Source organism: Betta splendens, chromosome 1 (assembly GCF_900634795.4).
Source record: "Betta splendens chromosome 1, fBetSpl5.4, whole genome shotgun sequence".
NCBI lineage: Eukaryota > Metazoa > Chordata > Actinopteri > Anabantiformes > Osphronemidae > Betta > Betta splendens.
Window position 1 is genome coordinate 8,594,217 of NC_040881.3, and position 21,910 is coordinate 8,616,126.

At 48.0% G+C, this 21,910-nt stretch overlaps 1 protein-coding gene across 2 annotated transcripts in view; it reads left to right on the top strand.

The window, feature by feature from the left end:
* The window catches only part of usp43a (ubiquitin specific peptidase 43a), a 49,019-nt gene that overhangs the window by 22,580 nt on the left and 4,529 nt on the right, over positions 1–21,910 (top strand). For both annotated transcript variants that reach the window (XM_029132289.3, XM_055512224.1), the window contains exons 4-14: positions 3,849–3,941; positions 5,219–5,354; positions 5,919–6,063; positions 10,674–10,836; positions 12,194–12,305; positions 13,541–13,644; positions 15,774–15,851; positions 15,960–16,089; positions 18,731–18,850; positions 19,882–20,131; positions 20,209–20,367. In XM_029132289.3, the coding sequence (XP_028988122.1) occupies positions 3,849–3,941; positions 5,219–5,354; positions 5,919–6,063; positions 10,674–10,836; positions 12,194–12,305; positions 13,541–13,644; positions 15,774–15,851; positions 15,960–16,089; positions 18,731–18,850; positions 19,882–20,131; positions 20,209–20,367 (1,490 nt within the window). The remainder of the gene's footprint in view (positions 1–3,848; positions 3,942–5,218; positions 5,355–5,918; positions 6,064–10,673; positions 10,837–12,193; positions 12,306–13,540; positions 13,645–15,773; positions 15,852–15,959; positions 16,090–18,730; positions 18,851–19,881; positions 20,132–20,208; positions 20,368–21,910) is intronic.

The following is a 21,910-nucleotide window of genomic DNA, read 5'->3' on the forward strand; positions in this document are numbered from 1 at the left end:
AAAGGCGCCCGGATGCTCTTGTATTTGTTTCCTAATGCTTAATATGCTTTATGTATGTTTGCATTCTCCTCTCATTAGCCGGCCTCATTCGGAGCCAGTCTCAGTCTGCTGCGCCGGGACACTAATTCCTTCATCTACTCTTCCTCCTTTTCACACTGCGTAGTCACTGGGGAACTGGAGCCACTGCCTCTAAATGCACAATAACAAAGGAGCAGTCGCGTCCTCGCAATCTCGCGGCGTCTTCGCTGCGCTGCTTTGTTTGCCCGCGTCTTTGTCTCCGCTCTCCCCTTCTCTGTCTGTCTATATTACTTGATTGGCCCCTGTCTCCTTCCTCGGCTTCTTCCCCGATTCTTTATATCTCGCCGAGTTGCTCCTCAGAGGCATCCAATGGAGTTGTCTGATCTGAATAAATGTTTGCGATTAGAGCGCGGGCTGTCTTGTGGTTTGGGCTGCTGATGTGGGAGTCGATGCTCCTGTCGCTGCGTTGCGCCGCCGCGTTTAAATGAATCTTTGTCAAAGGCTCCCTCCTTCGTCTGTCACTCTCAGTCAGTTTGTGCCATCTATTTTTAATGGCCTGGGAGATGTGCAGAAAGCCCCAGCCTCTGCGTCTCCATCTCGACAAACAAGATAGTTGGGTTCGCGCCGCACTGGCTTTTATTCAGATCTACTTTTTTGTTATGCAATTTGTAAAACGTTGTCAGATTCTCCGGTTTCTCTGATTCTTCAGATGTATCGAAACGGAGTAAAGTGAGAGAAACGTGCAAGAGGACAAGTCGCTTTGTTTTCACGATGCAGTTGCCATGACAACATAAGTTGCCGTGATAAGTAAACCCATTAGAAGAGCACATGTACAGTAGGAGCCGTGCAGCCGTGGCAGCGCGTTGCTGGCGTCCACCAACAGAGGGCGCTGCTGCTGTGGTTCCAGGGTTCAGACGCTCTGACTGGGCCTCCTCATAATGACTCTGCTCGCTGATCACGCTTTATGCTCACACATGTGAGACCTGCTGTAACAGTGAAAACACCACTGATTGTTCTGCCTTTATTAGGCAACAAAGAGCCACCGGTGTCTGTCAAATTCGAGGGTGCTCCGCTTCGTTTCTTTGAAGACTCGGGTCTTCATAAAAGCGAGCGAACCCCCTCTGATGTTCAAAGATGGTCCGCAGGGCTCCACTTTCTACTAATGCAGGTGCGGATGGATGCCTCACTGCATAATCATATTCATTCTGCTGCTTAAGTGAGCGGCTGCTGGAAACGCGACCCGCCGTTGACCCTCTTCACTTTGATTTCGGCGCCTTCTCCGCCCTCGATGCATCGCCCAGGCCCCGCCCCCTGCCGACACTGCCCCGCCCCCTGCCGACACCGCCCGTTCTGAAGTGAGCACTCATCCGTTAGCACAGGCCATTATGGGATGGAAGGAGCTCGCCATCGAGTTATAATCGACTCAGCTGAGTTCTGATCAACTCAAACCCTCAGTCGAGAAGAATGACCCTCCTTTCCTGTAGATCTTTGTCTTTTCTCTGAGTCTCTGCGGCAGCAACAGGCTGGGTCTCGGGCCTCCATCCATCACAGTGTGCAGAGCTGCCAGCTGACACTGTTTGCACCTTAAATACGCTCACACTGCTGCTGCTAGCCACACGCTCCTGCACATTTGAACAGAACATTTGTGACCAACACGTTGCAAATGTCCTGAAACGTGTAAAAAGAAATGGTCCACGTTTGCACATGCAGTATTTACCTCCCAGCTGCATCAGGTGGGAGCAGCCCCCCGCTACTCTGACACGTTTTAGAATCACAGCTCTTCTCATTTTTCATTTGGCCAAATCTCTGCCCCATCACCTGCTGGATCCCGTTTATTTATTTATTTATTCTTTCAATTTCCATCACACGAAAAGCCAAAAACAGCAACGTGCCGGCGCGTAACGCTGCTGCTGGAGTGTTATTTATTCACTGCAGCTCTGAGCACAACATGCCGCTTCCTCTGTGTTGAGCCGCTGCTGCTGGGGCTGCACCTCCAGGAATGTGGACTATCTGGCCTGAACCAGAGCACGCGCCCACACACACAAGAGAAGAGAGCGCTTATCTATCGTTTTTCACCGTGTGTGTGTGTGTGTGTGTGTGTGTGTGTGTGTGTGTGTGTGTGCGCGTGTGTGTGCGCGCGTGCGTGTGTGTGTGTGTGTGTGTGTGCGGGCCTGTCAGTCTGACTACAGACCGGCATCATTAGCGCCTGTGACTGGCTGCCGCCGCACGCTAGGCTGAGCACTGACAGCACGGAAACGCGGGGTTTGAAAACTGCGGCGCTGCGTCCGGCATGTTTTCAGATTTGACAAGTTTTGTATCCACACAAACCCGGTCACAGTTCAACTGACAGACGCGATAGTGAGGCAGAGGGAGATGAGACAGATGACGGACCACACGCCAGCATCAACGCGCACATATCAGTGCTATTGTTATTGCAAATATATATAAACCAGGAACTAAACATATGCAGCGATACATTTTGACTAATGATTTAATGACAAGCAGAAGCAAATACTGCAGCAGCTTCAGTACAGAACCTATGAAAATGAAAGCAGATGGAGACAAATGTTTGCTAAGCATCATCAAATACTCTTTTGGTGGATGTGTGTCCGTGTTCAGAGTCACTCCACACAAGAGAGGATAAACAAAACCTTATGTTTTCTCTCAACCACAGTCTGAAAAAGCTGGATGACAGCTGTGAAGGGCCTTGTAACCTGTGCACACAGGACCTGCACTACGTTCCACATACGGAGGAACACCAGTAAACGTTGCAGGAGGAGCCTGACGGTGCTAGTGTTGCATTCAAAGCAGCGGCAGAGCCTCATGAACATGATATGACGGAGCGATGTTATGGGCAGATAGTCTCAGACCTGAGAGGCTGGCAGGAGGTGGCGGCCTGTGCACGGACCCTGTGACAGATCTTCTGTAAACGATTTGGGTTTTACTCCCTCACACGCTTGTGAGTGATCTTAATCCTTCTAAGTCTTTGTGTGACTGCAGCTTCTTGCTGGGTCTTTACCAGCAGACGTTCGTATCAAAGGTACCTTCTACTTCATCTCCGACATCTTGGTGTGTGTGTGTGTGTGTGTGTGTGTGTGTGTGTGTGTGTGTGTGTGTGTGTGTGTGTGTGTGTGTGTGTGTGTGTGTGTGTGTGTGCGCGCGTGTGTTCTTTCTAGTCAGCTCCACCGTCCTGCTGTCGACCTTCTGTTCGTTTCCACTCCGTCCTCCCACTGATCTGTGCTCAGTCTCTTCATCTCTGTCTCTTTGCTCTCCACCCGTTTCCTTTTCACCCTGTCATGCTGCCAGTCCTTCCTCTCAAAGCTGAGACCTTTGCCCTCATCCTGCTCCACCTTTCGTCTGACAGTTTCCCTTTATTATTGCTCTACACTCCTCTTCTGCCCAGTTCAGTATGTTTCTCATACACCTGCTTAACTAAGTTTTTTTGGGGGGAGTGGGGGTAAAACTCTACCTCTTTCAGGTCCAGATGGCCCGTTTCAAGTGCTCAGCATCAACGCAGAGCTTTTATCTGCATACACCCCATAAAACAGTCACTTTCTACTTCATATTTAAGCGGAGGAATTGGTGTGAAGGGACCCAGCAGCACTAACTGTCAGCCCACGTGTTCATCAAGCCATGCAGAGTAAAAACAGCTCTTTCCTGTAATGGATGTCATTATGTAAATTTATAACCAATGCATGTTTGACAGTGTGATGCATTATGTGTAATGAAACTCAGCCAAACAAGTTGAAGAAGCTCACGGGTGTTCGCACCCCTCAGAGACCGTGTGAGGTCACTCATTAACCAGCTGCTCTGTGTGTGTTTCCTCCCAGATCGTCGCTGACCTGCCCTCATTGCCTTAAACAGAGCAACACCTTCGACCCGTTCTTATGCATCTCGCTGCCGATCCCGCTGCGACAAACCAGGTGACGCATCGCACCAACACCAGCGAAAGCTTCACTCGGTCACTTCAATCATTATTCGTTATCCAAACTCTGTCAGCTGATAAATGGTTAAAGTTCAATCAGCAAATTAGCAGTTTGAAGATCACATGAATTAAGCACTGAGCTCAACAGGAAGCTGCACTGAAGGTGGAGGGTGTGATATTAATGGATGGGTGGTTGGAGAGGAGCCCTTTGACCTCTGAGTCGTCTTTATAAGTGGAACTGAAAAGAGGCTGGTTGTCAGTCTGCGTATTAAACGCCGCCCAAACACAGTTCACCGGGCGAGTCGACCAAGGCGGAACGAACCCGCGAGCGTGCGCCGCCGGCCGCTGTCACGTCACAGTGATAAATGGCGGCTATCAGAAGTCCCTGACCAAACACTTTCTGCGCCGTTTCCATTTTTACCCGGAGCAGAAGCCGCGCGTCAGCAAAGTCCCGCCGTGAGACAGTGTGACATATGAAGGGACGCACGGGGGGGGGGGGTTCAACACGCACATGCACAAGGATGAGGCGCTTTAGTCACAACTCAGTTAATCACGCAACAACACAAACCGAAAAGAAGCATGTCAAGGTTTTAAGTGGACAATACACAATGTAGTGGTACCTCCGGGTTCAGTTTGAGACGAGGTGCGTCTGAGCCGCGGAAACACTTGTGTGTCACTGATGTAAACACTGTGAGCGTGAAGCGCTCGCCGAGGACTTTAGAGGAGGAGCTGCGGTGCAATCGAGAGCATCGCGCTCAGACGCAGCGGGAGCCTGTAAAGCTGCGGCAAAGCTCCCCCGCGGGACGACACCTCCGCCTCCCGCTCGCCTCCTCTAATTCCACGTCTCGCCGTCTCATGTCGGCGGCTCTCACAACGTAAACAAAGCGGCTGCTCAGATGCCGCGAACACGCTCCTCGCCTGAATGATGCATGATGGGGCACACGGCGCATCCATCGCTTCCCCCCCTCCTCCCCCTCCTCCCCCACACCCTCCTTCAGGAGGTGTTCAGGCCGCTGTAAATCGGACATGTCCCAGCACGGTCCAGATTGGTCACGCGTGAACCACCAGAGGTGAACTAGACCTGAAATCAGCTGGTAAAAGCTCTTAAATCAGACACAGACAAATGAGATGGTAGGTGTTGATGCGATTAGAGTCTGTGCTGCATCGCTGTCAGAGGAATCTTTACATGAGCCGTGAATCCCACAGTGACCTATGTGAGTTCTCAGCAGTAATGTAACCAGCGCTGATGCTGCACCGTGTCGTACTCACACACAGGCCCATGTGTGTGACGCTGGTGTTCAGCACAAAGGGCCAGCGCTACCTGCGAGTGGGGCTGGCTGTGCCTCTGTACGGGTCTCTGTCCTGCCTGAGGTCCATGGTGGCGGAGGAGGGCAGCATCGCCTCGGACCAGGTACACACGCACGCACACACACATACTGCACAAGCGCACGCACGCACACACGTACGCACGCACGCACACACATACTGCACAAGCGCACGCACACACACACACACGCACGCGCGCACACACATACTGCACAAGCGCGCGCGTACAAGCACAGAGCACAGAGTTGACAATTTGGGGCTTGGCTTCGTTTAGTTATTCCCTTCACACACACTATGTTCAAGTCACGTTATTTTTTTTTATCTTGTTGACTTCCAGGTGTCAACTTGGGATCTCTTCATTGTTTGAGAAGTTTCTTTGCCGGGTGTTGTATATGATTTATTTGTGTTTGAAGCAGACACCTGAAGCCTTTGCTTTGATTTCTCACAGCTGACAGCTGTATTTATTCTTTCCTCTGATATCGCCTGCGTGCAGCCTTTTGTCAGTGACATTCACAACAAGCTAACCTGACGATGAACACTGATATTTTAGTTTTGTTTTCCCCATTTTCAGTTTTTCCATCTTTGTGTATTTGTGGTGGTGGGGGGGTCTTTTCGAGGACATTGCTCATCCCTGTCTCTCCGGTCTCAGGTCATCCTGTCAGAGCTGTACTCCACGGGTTTCCAGCGTTCCTTCTCCGACGAAGACGACCTGACGGCGATCGCCGACAGCGACGTCATCTACGCCTTCCAGGCTCCGCCCCTCCACAACCGCGGAGCAGCTTCACTGCACTCAGGTAACCATAGCAACCATCACCACCAGTGACACTGACTTCCCACACTGACTTGGCACTTTTGCCCATTTCTCATTTCTAATTTCCTCTTTGCCGCCTCCCTCTGTTAAGCTTCAATCTTATTCACGCCATTCAAACTTACACCGTTTAACTGCTTCCACTGCTCGTGTTTCATTAGCCACAGTGTTTGTCGCAAGCAGACGCTCCACTTCAATAAGGAGCAGGCCCGGGGTCTGCAGTGCGCTTTGTATTCTTCCATCCAGTCTGCTTGTGTATGCATGATAGCACCCAAACAAATTAAATTAGATGGCACGTCTGAACGCCCGGCTGCTCGTCGCACCGTCCAAAATCAAAAGTTTTCTTCTGCGGCATCTCACACGAATGAGCTCCTCCAAATAATTAATCGCGTGTGTTTAAGACGGAGAATGAGAAAATTAGGCGCTCGCAAAGTGTTTTTTCAGCGTTTCAGCGTTGGAGATGAACAGCTGCTTTGCAACCCGCCCGTTCAGGCCACAGAAGAGGCTCGGGCTCCGTTCTGCCACAAACAGGAGCGTCTCCTTGAAGGACTCTCTGCGTGTGGGCACCAAACAGGCGGGCGCTGCTCGCAGTGTAAGGCTTAGTGAGTGTAACGGGCTAATTTCATCTGAGGACATTAGTAAACCTGTATAAATCCCACTTACCCTCTGTTCTCGGGAGCCACCCCACAGATATGATAAATGACTTAGCTCATAATAATTTGCACAATCAAAGCACAGTAGCAGATCATAATTGGATGCTGTAGCAATGTCTAGCCAGTACATGTACGCAGTTATTACTGCTGAGCAAACAACAAAGCATTATGGGCAGAAAGATGTATGGGAGCATCACTCCAACAAGCATTAAGGCAGAGTGTCACAGCAAACAAAGTGCAGGTAAAAGTCTATATTTTTAAAGGATGAGACTGTTTGGGTGCCGTGTCGCGCGTCTGGTTGACCTGACGACCATGTGGCGCTAATCAGTCGGCGCCAGTCAGTTTTTTAACACAACCAACATCTGTTCACAGCAGCCAGCGTTGCCGCGCGATGTGGGGAACAGCTGCGCGATGTGGACCTAATGATGTGAAGGCGTACGAGAGCAGAGGTTTTGTGCTCAGGCGACGCAACCTGTCGCCCATTGTGAATAATAAAGTCAAATCTGAAGCCGTGGTTTGTGATCGCACACAACACAAGTAGGAACAGCAGAGTAAAGTGATGCGCTCTGCAGCTTGTGCTGCAGCAACAGTAGAAAATTCAGTGTATAATCATTATTATGAATGAAGTCAGCTACGTATGTTTAATTTAGTCAGTAGGATTTGCACTTGTGTATCTCTGCGAAACAGAAGATATTTGAACAGCAGGGATGAGAGTGAAGCCGGACACGCAGCAGAACGTGGACGCGCTGCAGCAAAGACGATCAATTTCTGCAGCGGCATGAGGTTCATCCTCCCTGCTTTTAATCGGCAGAATGGTATTTATCGGTGGAGGAAATGGAGGAAGCTGCCGATGAAACTTTTAAAAGAGGCCTCATTCCTCTGAAATGTAAAACTTTGACCTTTTAACAAACACAATAAATAAGTAATAGAGTTTTCAGTTCAGAGATTAATATCCACGAATGGCCTTATGGGAAACAGAGTTGTGTTGTTACTGCACACTGGTAAAGGTCACGTCCTCCATTCAGGAGCGATTCATTTAGGACATGGCTCCGGACTCAGGCTGCGAGAAATAAAATAGCACATGCAAACTGAACACACTCCATTAAGGCGCTCACGAGTCGCCTGAAGCAAAGTCGCTGCAGAAGAGCAGGGCTCTTCCAGGAGCGTTCGCAGGGGAACCTTCGGCCCTGTGAACGAAATAACCTGCAGAGAATGAAGTTTGGTGCTTCCACAGTCGGCGCCTCTGGAGCCGTGGGGAAATAACAGCCACACTTAGCTCAGCTGCTTCGTTAGGAAGAACACAAGCTTCCTCTGCCCACGGCTCCACAGCTCCTCCTGCACCGCGGCCTCGGCTCAGGCGACGCGCTCGGCGGGCGGAGGTCACGGGATGGAGCTCCGCACCCGCACCTCATTTCTTCTGTCTTTTCTGTGTACCGTTGTTTTGACCTCAGCTTCTCGCATATTTGCTCGAATTCAATCCTTTGATCGTGGAGGAAAACAAGCTAATCTTTGATGTTTTGCACATTATTAGCGCATGGCGGAACACGGCACGTTTGCTATTGTTCTCCCGCTTCCTCACAGGCACGAGCGGCTAAACTGTGCGGATATAATGATGTAATGATATAAATAACAGAATGAGCGACTGTGACCACTGGGGACATAATAATACAGATGTTGCAGGTGAAGAAGAAGAAGTGCTGCATCAGGTGTGTTCACGTCCTCCTCCGCTGCCCTAATCTGTCATTTTGCAGCTCAGGCGCTTCTCTCCCACCGGGGCCTTCGTGGTGCCTTCGTGTGCTGCTTGCTGCCAGGACCTGTAATTTATTCAGGGTTAGGGGCCGATCCCCTGGGCCAGCTGTGTGTACTACTACTGACAGGGGTCACTAATTTGGCCCTAATCCCTCAGTAGGGGGTCATTTCTGCTCCGTCGGGGCTTTATGCTGTTTTTTCCACATCGGTAATGAATGTTCTCTAAATGAACACATCAGTGTTGATAGATTTTCGCCTGTGGTGCAACAGCAAACTAGGAGCATCTATTTAAATAAAGCTTTTTAGTGGATTCCTGCAGAGAAATTGGACCGGGCCGACGCAGAGCTGTGGCTTATAAATATTATCAGTGACACTGAGGGACTTCATCTTTTAACTCTGTCAGCTCAGAAATGTTCTCATTTAATAGCTCTCAGTCACAGTTTCTGTCGGCAGATACTTCACTATTGTCAGGAGGATATAATTCAGTGAGGAGCGAGGAGGTCTTTGATTTGCACCAGTCTTCAAGACAAAACAGTTGCTGCGTCTGCTTGTTATCAACTTACCTGTATTAAACTGCGAGAAAGTTATAAAAGTCAACAGCGTGTCATGTAGATCCCAGGCAGAGAGAAGGAATGGAGGAGGAGGTCATTGCCGTTACACTCCCGTCTCCAGTGATTCCTCTTCTTTCCTTTTCGCTTCCGTTTCCATCAGTTCACTTCAATTCCACTGTTTAATTTAACAAAAACCCAGCAGATTGCAGCCAGAAGCCGCCAGCAACCCGGCTTCGTCCCAAAATCATCAGCACGTGCTTTAATGATATTCAAGCTGATTATTAAATCGGTACATTGGTCGTGAGTTTTACTCGCTCTTTCAACCTCTCCGGCCCTTCTGTGCTTCGTCCGCCCCACGGCCTCCTGGCTCCGGCTCCTCCGTCCCTCTCGGAGGAGGAGGAGGTGAGAATGAGAGTCTGGCAGGAGGTTCTCCCAGCGAACCCAGGCATGTGGGCGCGAGCACAGCGCCGTCTTATTCCTCCCTCTCGCAAGATATTAACATTCAGGAATTCACCAGTCTGTCCGGACTTCTCTTTAAAATTGTGTCTCACCAATGTGCATTTGCCAATGAAAAGCAAAAACCTTTCTATATAATTATTCAAATAATTCAAATGATGTTTTCATAATTGAAGTCAGGCCGTTTCATTATGGGCAGTTAGTTCCACTAGTTTACAGAAGCAAACGCACTCATCTTCACAGACAGGTGCATGACTGTGACTGGGCCAAGGTGCTAAAACGCCAACGGCGCTTCGCCTTTCGTAGCTCTGCTCTTTGTTGAGGGGATGTTTGTGCAGGATGTGTTGAAAGGAAGGCTTTCTTTTCAAACCTCCCAAGTGAGAAGGTGGGGGGTTGGCCATATTTTTGACGTAAAGGGCAGGAAAGGTGCAGATTGTGCAAACGTCGACTCACTCCTGTTTGCTAAAAAAGCAAAACAAATATCATAAGTATAACAGATATATACATTATTATGTGTAGGCAACGCAATGTACTGTAGTGGAAAGGACAAGTGTTTGTGCGTGTGTGTGCATGTGTGCGCGTGTGTGCACGCGTGTGCGTGTGTGTGTTTGTGCGTGTGTGTACAGTACGTGTGCGTGCATGCGCGTGTGTGTGCACGCGTGTGCGTGTGTGTTTGTGCGTGTGTGTGTTTGTGCGTGTGTGTGTGCATGTGCGTGCGTGTGTGGCAGTGATTAATTGCACAGCAGGGATCCAACAAGCGTTGTTTAATTAAATCCTCTGATAATGTCAAAGTTTATGCTTCCTGGGGAACGCGGGCTCGGACCCGGCGCAGCCCTTTCAGCTAATACCCGCTATTAATCACGGCAGCGTGTGCGGCGGCAGCTGTAACGTGTGGCTGCGCGGCTCCTCGGGGCGAACGAGAACCTGAGCGCCGCTCCGGATGTTTTCGCCGTCTGTTTGCTGCTCCGACACCCCGAGCTGTTTTGGGAGTCGGGTCCAATTCGGTCCCGCCAAAAGAGGAAGGTGTTTTTTTGGGAGGGTTGAACGGGTTTGAGCCTCCTGCATGTGGAGCTGCGTGTGCTGCGGTTGTAGCCTCTGCTTCCAGCTCATCTCTTCCATGACTCTGACCTCAGATGTTGTGATAGCAGCTTTCCACCCGCACACCTGAGTGTCTCTGCTCCTCTCAGGGTACCACCACAGCCTCCCCTCCTCCCCCTACAGCGCCGGGCCGGACGGGCCCAGGTTACCACCGTCCGGCACGCTCTCCTCCGAATACCTGAACCAGGGCGGCTCCCCGAAGGTCCTGCTCCTCATCTGCAACACGGCCGGATCCGGCCAGCAGGCCGTCAGGTGAGCAGCCGTTTGACTGCAGGTTCGGGGCCTAATTCTTCATTTATAGGCTGAGCTGAGTGTTTCAGGTTTGAGTTCATGACGCGGCCGGAGCTCGATCCTGTTCGTGTGATTCGTTTACTCACAGCAGCGTCAGGGGTCTCTTGGATTTCTCTACAGATTGTATTTGATGTGTGATTTGTCTCCTCTGTGTTTCCAGTCTGAAATAGAACATGTCATTTACTCTTTTATCCTCCGTCTCCGTCTCTGCATCGGTATCGAACTCGTTCGACTTTGACCTTGATCTCCTCTGTCTGTTCTCCAGACTAGACTCATTCTATTTAGCTCGTTGAGTGTACGCTTGGGTTTGGGTTTGATTTGTATTGACTCACTTGCTTTTTAAATCTGAAAATAAAAGCCCTGCTTTTCCGAGCATTGCTGTTGTTTGCACTTAATCCAGTCAAAAACACAGGCCAAGAGTAGGCATTGTCCAAAGTGACTGTTTTTGAATTTAACACTATTCAGACAGTCGTCCTTTGACGCCAAGAGGCTTATTGTGTACTTAAACATTCTCGGAGTCAAAGTCTGACCTTTTACTGATGCGAGGGAGGACGGTTTCCGATTTCCTTTTTACAGTAGTCATTCAGTTCCATCCGTCGTGTGTCCTTGGAGACCACAGTGTAACCGCAGGGTCACAGTCAAGGTCCATTCGAGCCTTCAGCCTCTTTATTTATTTCAAAGGGAAAATTCCTTTGCCGTATTGCAACAGCTCAGCTGTTATATTACAATATAACTCAACTGGCAGCTGTGTTGGTGTTTCAGATATCATGTACAGTATCGCAGCCATTTCAGCTATTCTGCTAAGAGAGCACCGATGACTGCACCGATACCGCGCAGTGACAATAAATTCATTCTAGGCCTCAGGAAAGGCTCAAGTATGTCTTCTATCATCCGCACTCGTGCCGTATAAAAGATAACAACCTTGGAACGCTTCTCTTCAGCAACGACTGTGGAGTCGGTCCTTGACTCGTCTCTTTACACCAATATTCCCATTAACCTCACATCCGCTGTAATAGCGTCTCACACAGCCACTGATTTGCAGCCGGGGGGCACGCAGGCCTTGACTGAGAGAGTCGTCATGGGGTGTTTTCCCACCTCTGTTTGATGCATGACTACATACAATGTGAAATAACGTCACCTCAGGACAGGAAATTGCTTTTACAGCTGCGGTTCTTAGAAATCGTGGGCAAAAGCATCATCAGCCTCCCCAGATATTTGATTACCCCCCCCCAGTCTACCGTATGTGAAGGTCTGTCTGTGTCGGACGGACGCCTGTGTACATGCAGCAGGACTGAAGCCGTTTCCTCTGCTCTGACAGGTTCGGCCCTCCGTTCCTCATGCGCGAGGACCGGAGCATCTCCTGGGACCAGCTGCAGCAGAGCATCCTCAGCAAGCTCTATTACCTGATGCTGAATGGAGCCCAGGCCCAGGTACTGTCTGAGCAGCACCTTAGCTTCTTCCAGTGTGTCAGAACAAATGTACATGAAGTATACAGTATGATGGAGTGATAACATCCATCACTCATTACACCACGCTAGACATGCTACTGTTGCGTCCCGTGGTTCAGGTTGCTGTGACACTGAACTGCTAGTTCTGCATTTCTGCATGGTGAAGCCCACCTCTGCTCCCATCTTCACTCAGACCTGCCCGTGGAGCTCCCCTCTCCCAAACTCTGACATATGCAGACACTTACGCAAACACTTTGTCCCTGCTGCCGGCCGTCGGGTTGCCATGGGCAACACCATGGTGACAGGCAATATTTGAGGTGGCCTCATCCAGGGCAGGCAGCTATAAGCTTTATATGAAAGAAGATAAAAGGGGGGGGGGGGGGGTATCAGCCTGGTATTTACTGATGACTATCTGGGATCGCTCCTCAAAGCTTGTCTGGTCTGATACAAACTTGTTAGACGTCCTGTGCCCACAGAACAATCACCGGCTTCCTTTGGATGTGGCTCGCTGGATATATTTAGCAGAAAAGGCCACTTACATCTCCAGGGTGCAGAGCTTTAATTCGAGTCTTTTTACACGGAAGCTGCTTTGAACGAGTGCACTTACGTCCATGTGCTCCATTCCTCTGGCAGACGGAGAGGCGTGCGCTTCTCCTCTCTGCTTCCACGAGGCCGCTTCTCTTTGTGGTTTTTGTCATGTGAGATCCTTTGGCGCCACATAGTGGATCATATAGCAAGGTGCAATTCAGGCGCTATAAAAAAACTAATGGGAATCAAAGACATAACTCGGGTTCCTCACAGTCAAACACTTTATTAGTTAACAGTGACAGGCAAGGTTAAGCTTAAGCAGTTTATTTTTCTTCCTAAAAAATTTGTGGTTGAGTATAAAATATGCGAAGCTCTGTCTTTTGTACCCGTTGCCTAAGCCTCCTACGAACCAATTTATTTCCCTCTCTGCTCGGCTGGACGTCCTGTTATCAGCTCCTGACCTACTTAAAGCGCATGCCTTCTTATCGTACGCATGCCTTCTGATCCATCCTACAGCGAATGCGTGGCCTCTGTGGTTAACGGAGGGGAGGTGCGCTTCAAAAAGCTGCGTTCATGTTTCATGTGGATCCTGCGAGAGGCGCTAAGGCATCTGTGTTGATGTACATTGACCTTGTGTCTGTGATCGTATTTATTTATCATACTGTATATACCATTTTCTCTCTCTGCAGAACGTGGGGGTGCTGTTTAAGATCCGAGTCGTGGGGGGGTCAGCGGCGTACAGCTACCTGTCCCCACAGGACAGCAGACCCCTCTGCCACCCTGCAGTGGACAGGTGGGGCCTCCAACACAGTGACACATGCAAATGTTAGAACACAGAAACACGTTAATATCCAACATGCAAGAAGCAAATGAGTGTAAATGTATGAGACAGCATAAGGTGACACACAACAGGACCAGACCAGGACACAGGCCTCTCAACAGAAGCATGACAGCGTTTACTGAAAGTTTGACAGGAGGCTCTTCTGGAATTCAAAGCTCATTTACTGTCACATTCTTCAAACAAAATATGCCGCCTTCAGTCAATAGAGGTTTGAACACAAAAGAAGGTATTGGCTCCAGAAAGTGCAGCTGCTGCTTCTTCTTTAGACGACAAACGCCCTCACTGTCGGCAGCCTGGGCCGCGCGAGGCTGGTGGAGAGCCCAGCTCCCCTCCCCCTGCACGCTGTCTGGAGATGCTCGGGGCCGGAGGCGGCTGAAGGACGCAGCCAATCAGAACGCAGGTGGCAAAGTCCAGGCTCCGCAAACAGTCCCCGCGTCTGCGCATCACGCCTGCGTTTGCCACGGAGCAGTCTGTTACTCGTTTTTGTGGACCACCCACAGTGTTGAGCAGAAGTTTTAGGCAGGTGTGGAAAGAAATGCTGTAAACAAAGAATGCTTTCAAAAATGGAAGGGTTAAACATTTATTTTCATAAATTACCAAAATGCAGAAAATGAGCACCAGAAAAATCTAAATCAAATCAGCATTTGGTGTCGCAACAATTCTTCTAGGTACACGTCCACGCAGTAACTAACCACAGAGGATCCTGATGGTCATTAGCACCTGTTTGGGATAATTAGTTCATCAGACACCTGACTATAATCCTACAAACGCCTGACTTTATGCATGTGAGGCTGGTTTGATGGTGTCAGAACCACAGAGATGACGGACCCACAGCACGGCTCCAAGCAGACGAAGGATGTGATGAAAAGGGTTTTATTTAAGCACAAACAAGGTCAGTTCAGGCGGGGTCATACAAAGGGAGGCGCGGCGTCGGTACAGAGTGCTGGATAGTGGTGATGTGGCAACTGGCTTGGGTGAGTACTGGAGCTTATATACCGGTGAGTGATTACTGATGACAGGCACGTGTGCGTAATGAGAACCGGAAGTAACATAGAAACGACTGTGACATGACCAGAACAGGAAGTCCTTACAAAATAAAACAGGAACAAGATCAAACTGTGACAGAAGGTAATATTGGTTTGATTTAGATTTGTCTTTTGTTTATTCACTGCATTTTGTTCATTTATGAAAATAGGAAAAGTGCTTTGCACAGTTCTTACTGTATATGTTGGATCATTTAAAAGCCAAATTAGAAAATGTGGCTTTTGTTAAAAGGGCTGCCTAGGTTCCAGCACACTGGGGGCAGTTGTCTGCTGGTTGTGAGACTCTGCAGCATTAACTCCACTGCCGCGCTGTTGTGTGGCATTGTCGTCTCTATTATTAACATTAGCATCAGTTTTCCAGCTTTTAAAACACTACTGTACTTGTTATTAATTTGTGTGACTCTTCTGAATAGTGGTCATTATTATTACATGCATATTATATATATTTCATATATATTATATATGTATATTATTATCACACATCAGGTCCAGTTTTGTTGGGTTTCCCTTTAACCTCTTTATTCTTAAAGCCTGACATCTGGTGGTAATGCTCCGTGTTGGGCCCCAGCATGAGTTCAGCTTTGAAGGCAGCTTGAAGCTTATCACAGCGAGAGGCAGTCATTTTCTCCTTGCAGGACGTCGCCAGTTAAAGCTGATGTCTTAAACTTGTATTTCGCTAAATCAGAATTTAAAAATCTGAATTTAAGTTTGACACGTCTCATCTGTCACACAAACATCTGTGATAAATGATCCATCCTGGTCCCGGAGTCTGCAGAGCTCACAGGATGAGGTTTTCTCCACTCATTTATTTGACATGATGGGAAGTCAGGACTCAATGCGCCACATGCTGATGTGTAATCCTGCTTTTATGTGTAGTAAAAAGGCACAAACCGTTATCCCAGAATGGAGATAAGTTCTGGGTTCACTGTCTCTGTCACAGCTGTTGTTTAGCTTTCAGGGTTCAGCACTGAGTGAACCACGAGCTGAAGGCGTGAGGACTCGAGAGGTGCTCAGACCATTTCTCTTGCTGTCTTGCAGAGCTCTGAAGTTCTGTGGCCCGGGAGGACCTGCGCACGTGAAGCTCGTCATCGAGTGGGAGCCCAAGACGAAAGAGTGGTCAGTGCCGACCCCAAGAGATGAACAGGAACGCTTCTGCCATCCAAACCTCTAACTGTGTGTGTGTGTGTGTGTGTGTGTGTGTATGTGCGTGCGTGCGTGCTCCAGTGTGTTCGGCAGCATCCAGGAGGAGGTGGTGAAGGACGCTGAGAGCGTGCGGAACCAGCAGCAGCAGCACCTGCAGCAGCACAACTGCACCTTGGACGAGTGCTTCCAGCTGTACACCAAAGAAGAGCAGGTGAGAGCGTGGGCGAGGCGTCTAACCTCACATCCACCCACTGACGGAGTAACGCGGGTTAATTTGATTCCTACTGATCCTCATTCGCGGTTTGATTGGCAAAGCGAAGTAAAAAATAAAACATCAGTGAAGCTGTAATTGAATGTTATTACTGCTAAATGTGAAAAATTGAGCTAATTAGAGCTTTGGATCCTGTGAGTCATCGTTTTCCAGCAACACCTGGCATCATATTTTTACTAGAGTTTGTTTCAGTTCGTGCTTCTCGCGCCCTTAGCGCCAACGTGTCCTAGGTACCGTTTATCTGTCTGCGTCGTTCTGTGTGTAGCAGAAGTGATGGTGATGTTTATTTATTGGCGCTTACAATACGGTTTGATAACAGGCAACAAAAGGAAGGAAAAAAGTTCTGTTTTGCCTAAAACCTCAAAGTAAGTGCTTACTCACTGTAGCAAGTAATATTAGATTATACATCACCAGCCTCTACAAAATGTGTTTATATTATATATATTATATTATATGGTTACCTACATGTGACATGAATGGAAATCTGTGGAGTGACGTTGGGACCTGCAGACTTGTCCCTTAGTAACAGTGTGCTGATGCTGCTGAATGTGTGAGCTGCATGAATTCAATTCATTCATCATCAACTGTGCTCTAAAAACTGGTCAGTAACAAGAAATAGCTCAGGTCTGAGTCACAGCCTACTGTATATTGGAAAATGGCTGCAGATGGACAGAAAGGCAATGAAGAGCCTTCTACAGGTACATGACGGTTTTGAAACTGTAGAAACATCGCCACTCACCGAGAACCAATGACCAGCTTTATCGTTCATAAAAATTAAGTTTAAACTACTTAATTATTTGAATTATTTTCAACATTCGGGTTTTACAGTGTAGTAGATAAATTATTCTTCAATGATACTTTGCTCCCAAACTACCTCAAAGCAGATGTCAGCACTACAGAACAGCATTGGAGCCTTTTGGTTAATCTGGTGCTGGTCAATGTTGATCACACGATTGCGATAACAACAAAAGGTTAATAGTTTTTACTAATCTGTTTAATTTCCATTATATGATTTGAGCATAATGTGTTAAAATAAATATTACTAATTCAATACACGGCACTAAACTAATTACATATTCACCACATGTAATAGTTAGGTCATGTTGGTATATTCATTTTACATTAGGAGGAAATATTATTACCACCTTTACAACAGTTATTTTTACCTCACTTGTTGTTTTAGCAGCTGAATTCACCTAGAGTCTGACCTCATTTCTCTCAGGAAATCACTTCACCCTTGTTGTTGGGCATCACATTAACCTTGCCAAATAGACCTGACTGATTGAAGGTGTAATGGATGTCTCTTTTCTCTCTAATTCTCACTTTCCTAAATTCGTACCACAGCATGAAAACGAAGTGCGTGGGTGGATTCAATCACACAATCAAGGGAATGGAGGGGGGTGGGGTTGGGGGTGAATCATTTCCAGCAGGCTTCTGTAAGCCTCAATCACCTCTGTCACTAGTAGCATTAGAACACAGCGAGTGAGTGGTAGAGTGGCAGGAAGTGAATTGATAACATGCTGAACACAACACAAACAGACAGGACCACGCAGCATGTGACTCGTTTTTTTTCTCCTTCTCTAATGTTAATAGTGATGCATCAATGCGAGATGTGGCAGTTTGAATTTCTGATTTTGTGAGCCAGGTGCTGAGATTGGAAAAGTTTCTACACCACTGCCCGTAACCATGGCAATGATAAATGTTATGTTTTGTCATCACGCTATGAGTGATTTGTGACTTGGTGTTACTTGACAACAATTAGCTGTTTTATTCCCAAAGATCCATTCACTCTTTTATCTTAACAGCACGTAAACTGTAGCCTGAAAGCATTTCTTGCCAGGTTCATAAAACAGAGTCGTTAGCATAGCGATTCCTCAGTTGACAGAACAAAGCATAGCGTACGTACTGTACAGTTTGAAGCGAATGCAAAGCTTTTTTCTCTGGATTTGATTAAACCCAAAAATAGGCACTTGTTTGAGCTACTTTCAGAAAACATGAACGTGGGCTTGTGCCTACAGATAAAGCATCCTATCCTTCCAATTGCTCTGATTTCAAGTATTGTCTCATCTCCAGGTGTACAGTACTTACAGATCACATAGACATTAATTAATTATTCAGAGTGAAGACTGAAATAAACTGTGGACAGAATCACCTCCTTCTTCATTCAGGTGGTGAAGCCACATCCCAAAAGCTACTATTACAGCAATTATAGGAGCAACTGGGAGCTAAGATTATTAGATGAGCATCTGTTTGAAAAAACCTGCCAAGCCAAACATCACGTAGTGTAAACATAAAACCCAACAGACTGTTGACAGAGAAAAGTAATATTAGTAATACTAATAAATATAATAAATAGCACAACTCCAGCTGGAAGAAGCTTGTTGCAGTGATGCTGAAGCATATACAGCCCATAATAATGTACAGATTTTAGTGGTTATGCTTTGAAATGCAGCAGGTTTTTAAATACATGCATTATGTTACACTTGATCATTATTTTCTCATAACGGTAAAAAAGAAGAGGAAGTGACTGTGTTTGTAACGTAAGCTGCCTTTGACTGACGCGCGGTCTGACTGCTTGCAGCTCGCCCCAGACGACGCCTGGAAGTGTCCCCACTGCAAGCAGCTGCAGCAGGGCATGGTGAAGATGAGCCTGTGGACTCTGCCCGACATACTCATCCTCCACCTCAAGCGCTTCCGCCAGGTAGGTGAAGCCCTCGCATCCCCCAGGCTGCATTATTCAGGTTGTCCCATCACTGTTTTTTTTTAGCTACAAGGACATAAGCCACATTTTTGTTTTAGTCTTCACAGCCTGCAAATGCAATTCATTCAGTCTCACAGCAGCCGTCGACTTCTTGAAATATCTGTTCAGCAGCATAACTCAAATGAAACCTGGGCTCAGGAAAAATGTTTTTTTGGGCTGTTAGGACTGTAGAAGGGGAGGTGACATGCAGGAAATACTGATCATTTATGACAGGAAGATTAAAGTGTCCGCTCCTGAGCGTTTGGCTAATTACGGAAGCATGACTGGTGTTCTGTGGTTTTCAGATTGTGACAGGCAGCGTCTATTGACTGCAGACACTGTCGCCGTGCTCCGTTCATTATTGAAGGGCTGCTGCTGCATGTCAACCTGCAGCATGATAATGCGATTCCCATCGCAGCCAGGCAGCTTCTCCACCGGCCTCTGTGACCTTGGCTCGGATAATTAGGGAGCAGAGCGCTCATGTCCCGCCGTCACGGCAACAGGTGCCCGTCCAGTGTCAGAGTCAAACTCGCCCTCTGTTTAGCGGTAACGAGACGACGCGCAGCATCACATAAACTGTCTGACCTCTGCAGCCCCTGCGTTGGGGTGTGTTTGTCGAAGGCGAGGCAGCCGCGTCAAGTCAGGTCACGTAACACAGCTCTTCCGACTAATCCACAGTTTATTATAGTAAGAACCTTCCATGTGGAGAAAAGGAAGGTGCTTTAATAAAGACTTGAATGATTTGATGGGATAATCCACACGGAATCTCATTATCTAGAGAGATGCACCCTACGGGAAAGCTCACGCTGACCTCCGATGAATTCTGATATCCTGACATCAGGAAGGAAGCCTTGATCAGATGCAGATGAACCCACACTTCTTAAATCTTAATTACTGTAATTAGTTGCCTCTGATGTATGAACCTGAGCAATGTTTCACACCTGCTCGTGCGCAGCCTGCACTGTGTATATAAAGAAGGCCTGTTGGCGCAGGTGGGCGAGCGGCGGAACAAGCTGTCCACGCTGGTGCGTTTCCCCCTGGCCGGCTTGGACATGGCGCCGCACGTGGTGAAAAGGACGCAGAGCATGAGGAACCTGAGCCTGGGGGCCTGGACGCCGTCGTGGAAGCAGCCCGCGGGCCAGCACCACCAGCCTGCCGACATGGCCCTGCCCCACGACTACCAGTACGACCTGTACGCCGTGTGCAACCACCACGGAGGGATGCACGGAGGCCATTACACTGGTAGCGCAGACGCCCGACTCCTGCGTTCGCCGTGACCTCGTCGCATGGCGCTGAGCTGTCCGTGTGCTTTCACGCAGCGTACTGCAGGAACTCGGTGGACGGCCAGTGGTACAGCTACGACGACAGCAGCGTGGACCTGGTGCCGGAGGAGGAGGTGTGCACCAGAGGAGCCTACATCCTCTTCTACCAGAGACGCAACGCCATCCCTCCGTGGTCGGCCAGCAGCTCCGTCAGAGGTGCCGTATATGATTCACAGGCACTTTATTTGTCTATATTCCTTTCATCCAAGGACGTGCACATTTTATATGTAGTTATATTGTTAAGAGGAATAATGCTGTTTGAGACTTGCATGAAAGCTTTTTGCACAGACGCTATTCAGCACCGTATGAGTGCTATAGAATAAGGCTGTCATATCACGCCACATTTAAGGCTTCACAAAGCTTTATATTCCAGGCAGAACGCAAAGTTTGTTAACGCTTCACAATGGTTATAACTCACGCTGGGCGTCGGAGCGTAACGGACACCGGCGAGACCAGAGCTGCCTGTACGTTGTCAAGGCTCATTTCAAGCAGGCGCGACCTTTTCATTCTGCTTTTCTGAGCTTCCGCCATGAGTTGCTATGATACAACTGGAGGTCAATCAGAACATGCTGAATAAATAATAATTGTAATAATCTAGTCTGCGCTGTAAAATGAAAATCTAATGACTCGATCGCTAAAATGGTAAAAACTTTCCTGCAGCTGCTGCCAAACTGGCGACTGCCTATTGTGGCTCTTTGCACACACTCATAACCCAGTGACTACAATCACATGATGGATGAGAGGAGCAGAGAATAAATATTAGACTAAATTGTCAGATTTTTCAGTGTACAGCAGATGAATGTTATGTTTTTTAATGAGAGTCTATTTTCACCAGGATGCGTGGGGAAGGCACATAGATCACAGTCCTGAGGAGCCTGGACTCTATCAATATTTCCTGTAGTGTCTATGGAGAAGTACCACTCTATGTGGCACTTTTCACCTTGTGATTTAATTTGTGAGGAGTATAATAATGAAACATATAGAAGTGTATATTTAACTGGCTTCCACACGCTGCCTTTCGTGTCTAGCTGTGATAGACACTGTTGATGCAGTAGACCTACAGTACATGTTTTACCAGCTGCCACCTGTGCTGGGCCACGTCATCCACCCATCACCGTGGAGCTGTTTGTGTCCTTTTAAGAGCAGGACCAGAGGAATGATCAAAACTAAATAAACAGCTCCAGAGCTGCAGAATATGAAATGTCAAATTCTGAAGCTAAGATGAATGAATAACACACAACCGGCCGCGGGCAATGCAATTTAAGAGAGGTAAGCCAGATGGTGAACCTCTGCAGTGAGCGGTCAGAGAAGGGCATAATAGGACAGAGACTAGAAATGTCAGCGTGCGCACGACTATTCAGCTTTCATCAAATCTGCCTCCGTCCTACTGTTGAGCAGTAACAAAACCCTTCACTTATGCCTCTGTATAAACAACCAAAACATAAAAAGGCCACGTCCGATTAACTGACTGAAAGACTGGGAGATGATCATCACCCAATCATCCTCTGTTACAATCATCATGACAGTGTTCGAATCATCCAAATCCTTATTTGTTGACAATTTTACAAACATTTCAGGTTTTCTTTGTTGGTCTCTGATTCTTCTCTGAGTGTGTTGTGGGCATCAGAGTATAAATTGGCTCTTATTTATGAAATATAAATAAGCTTTTGTAGGACTAACGATTCAGGAGAACTGGCAC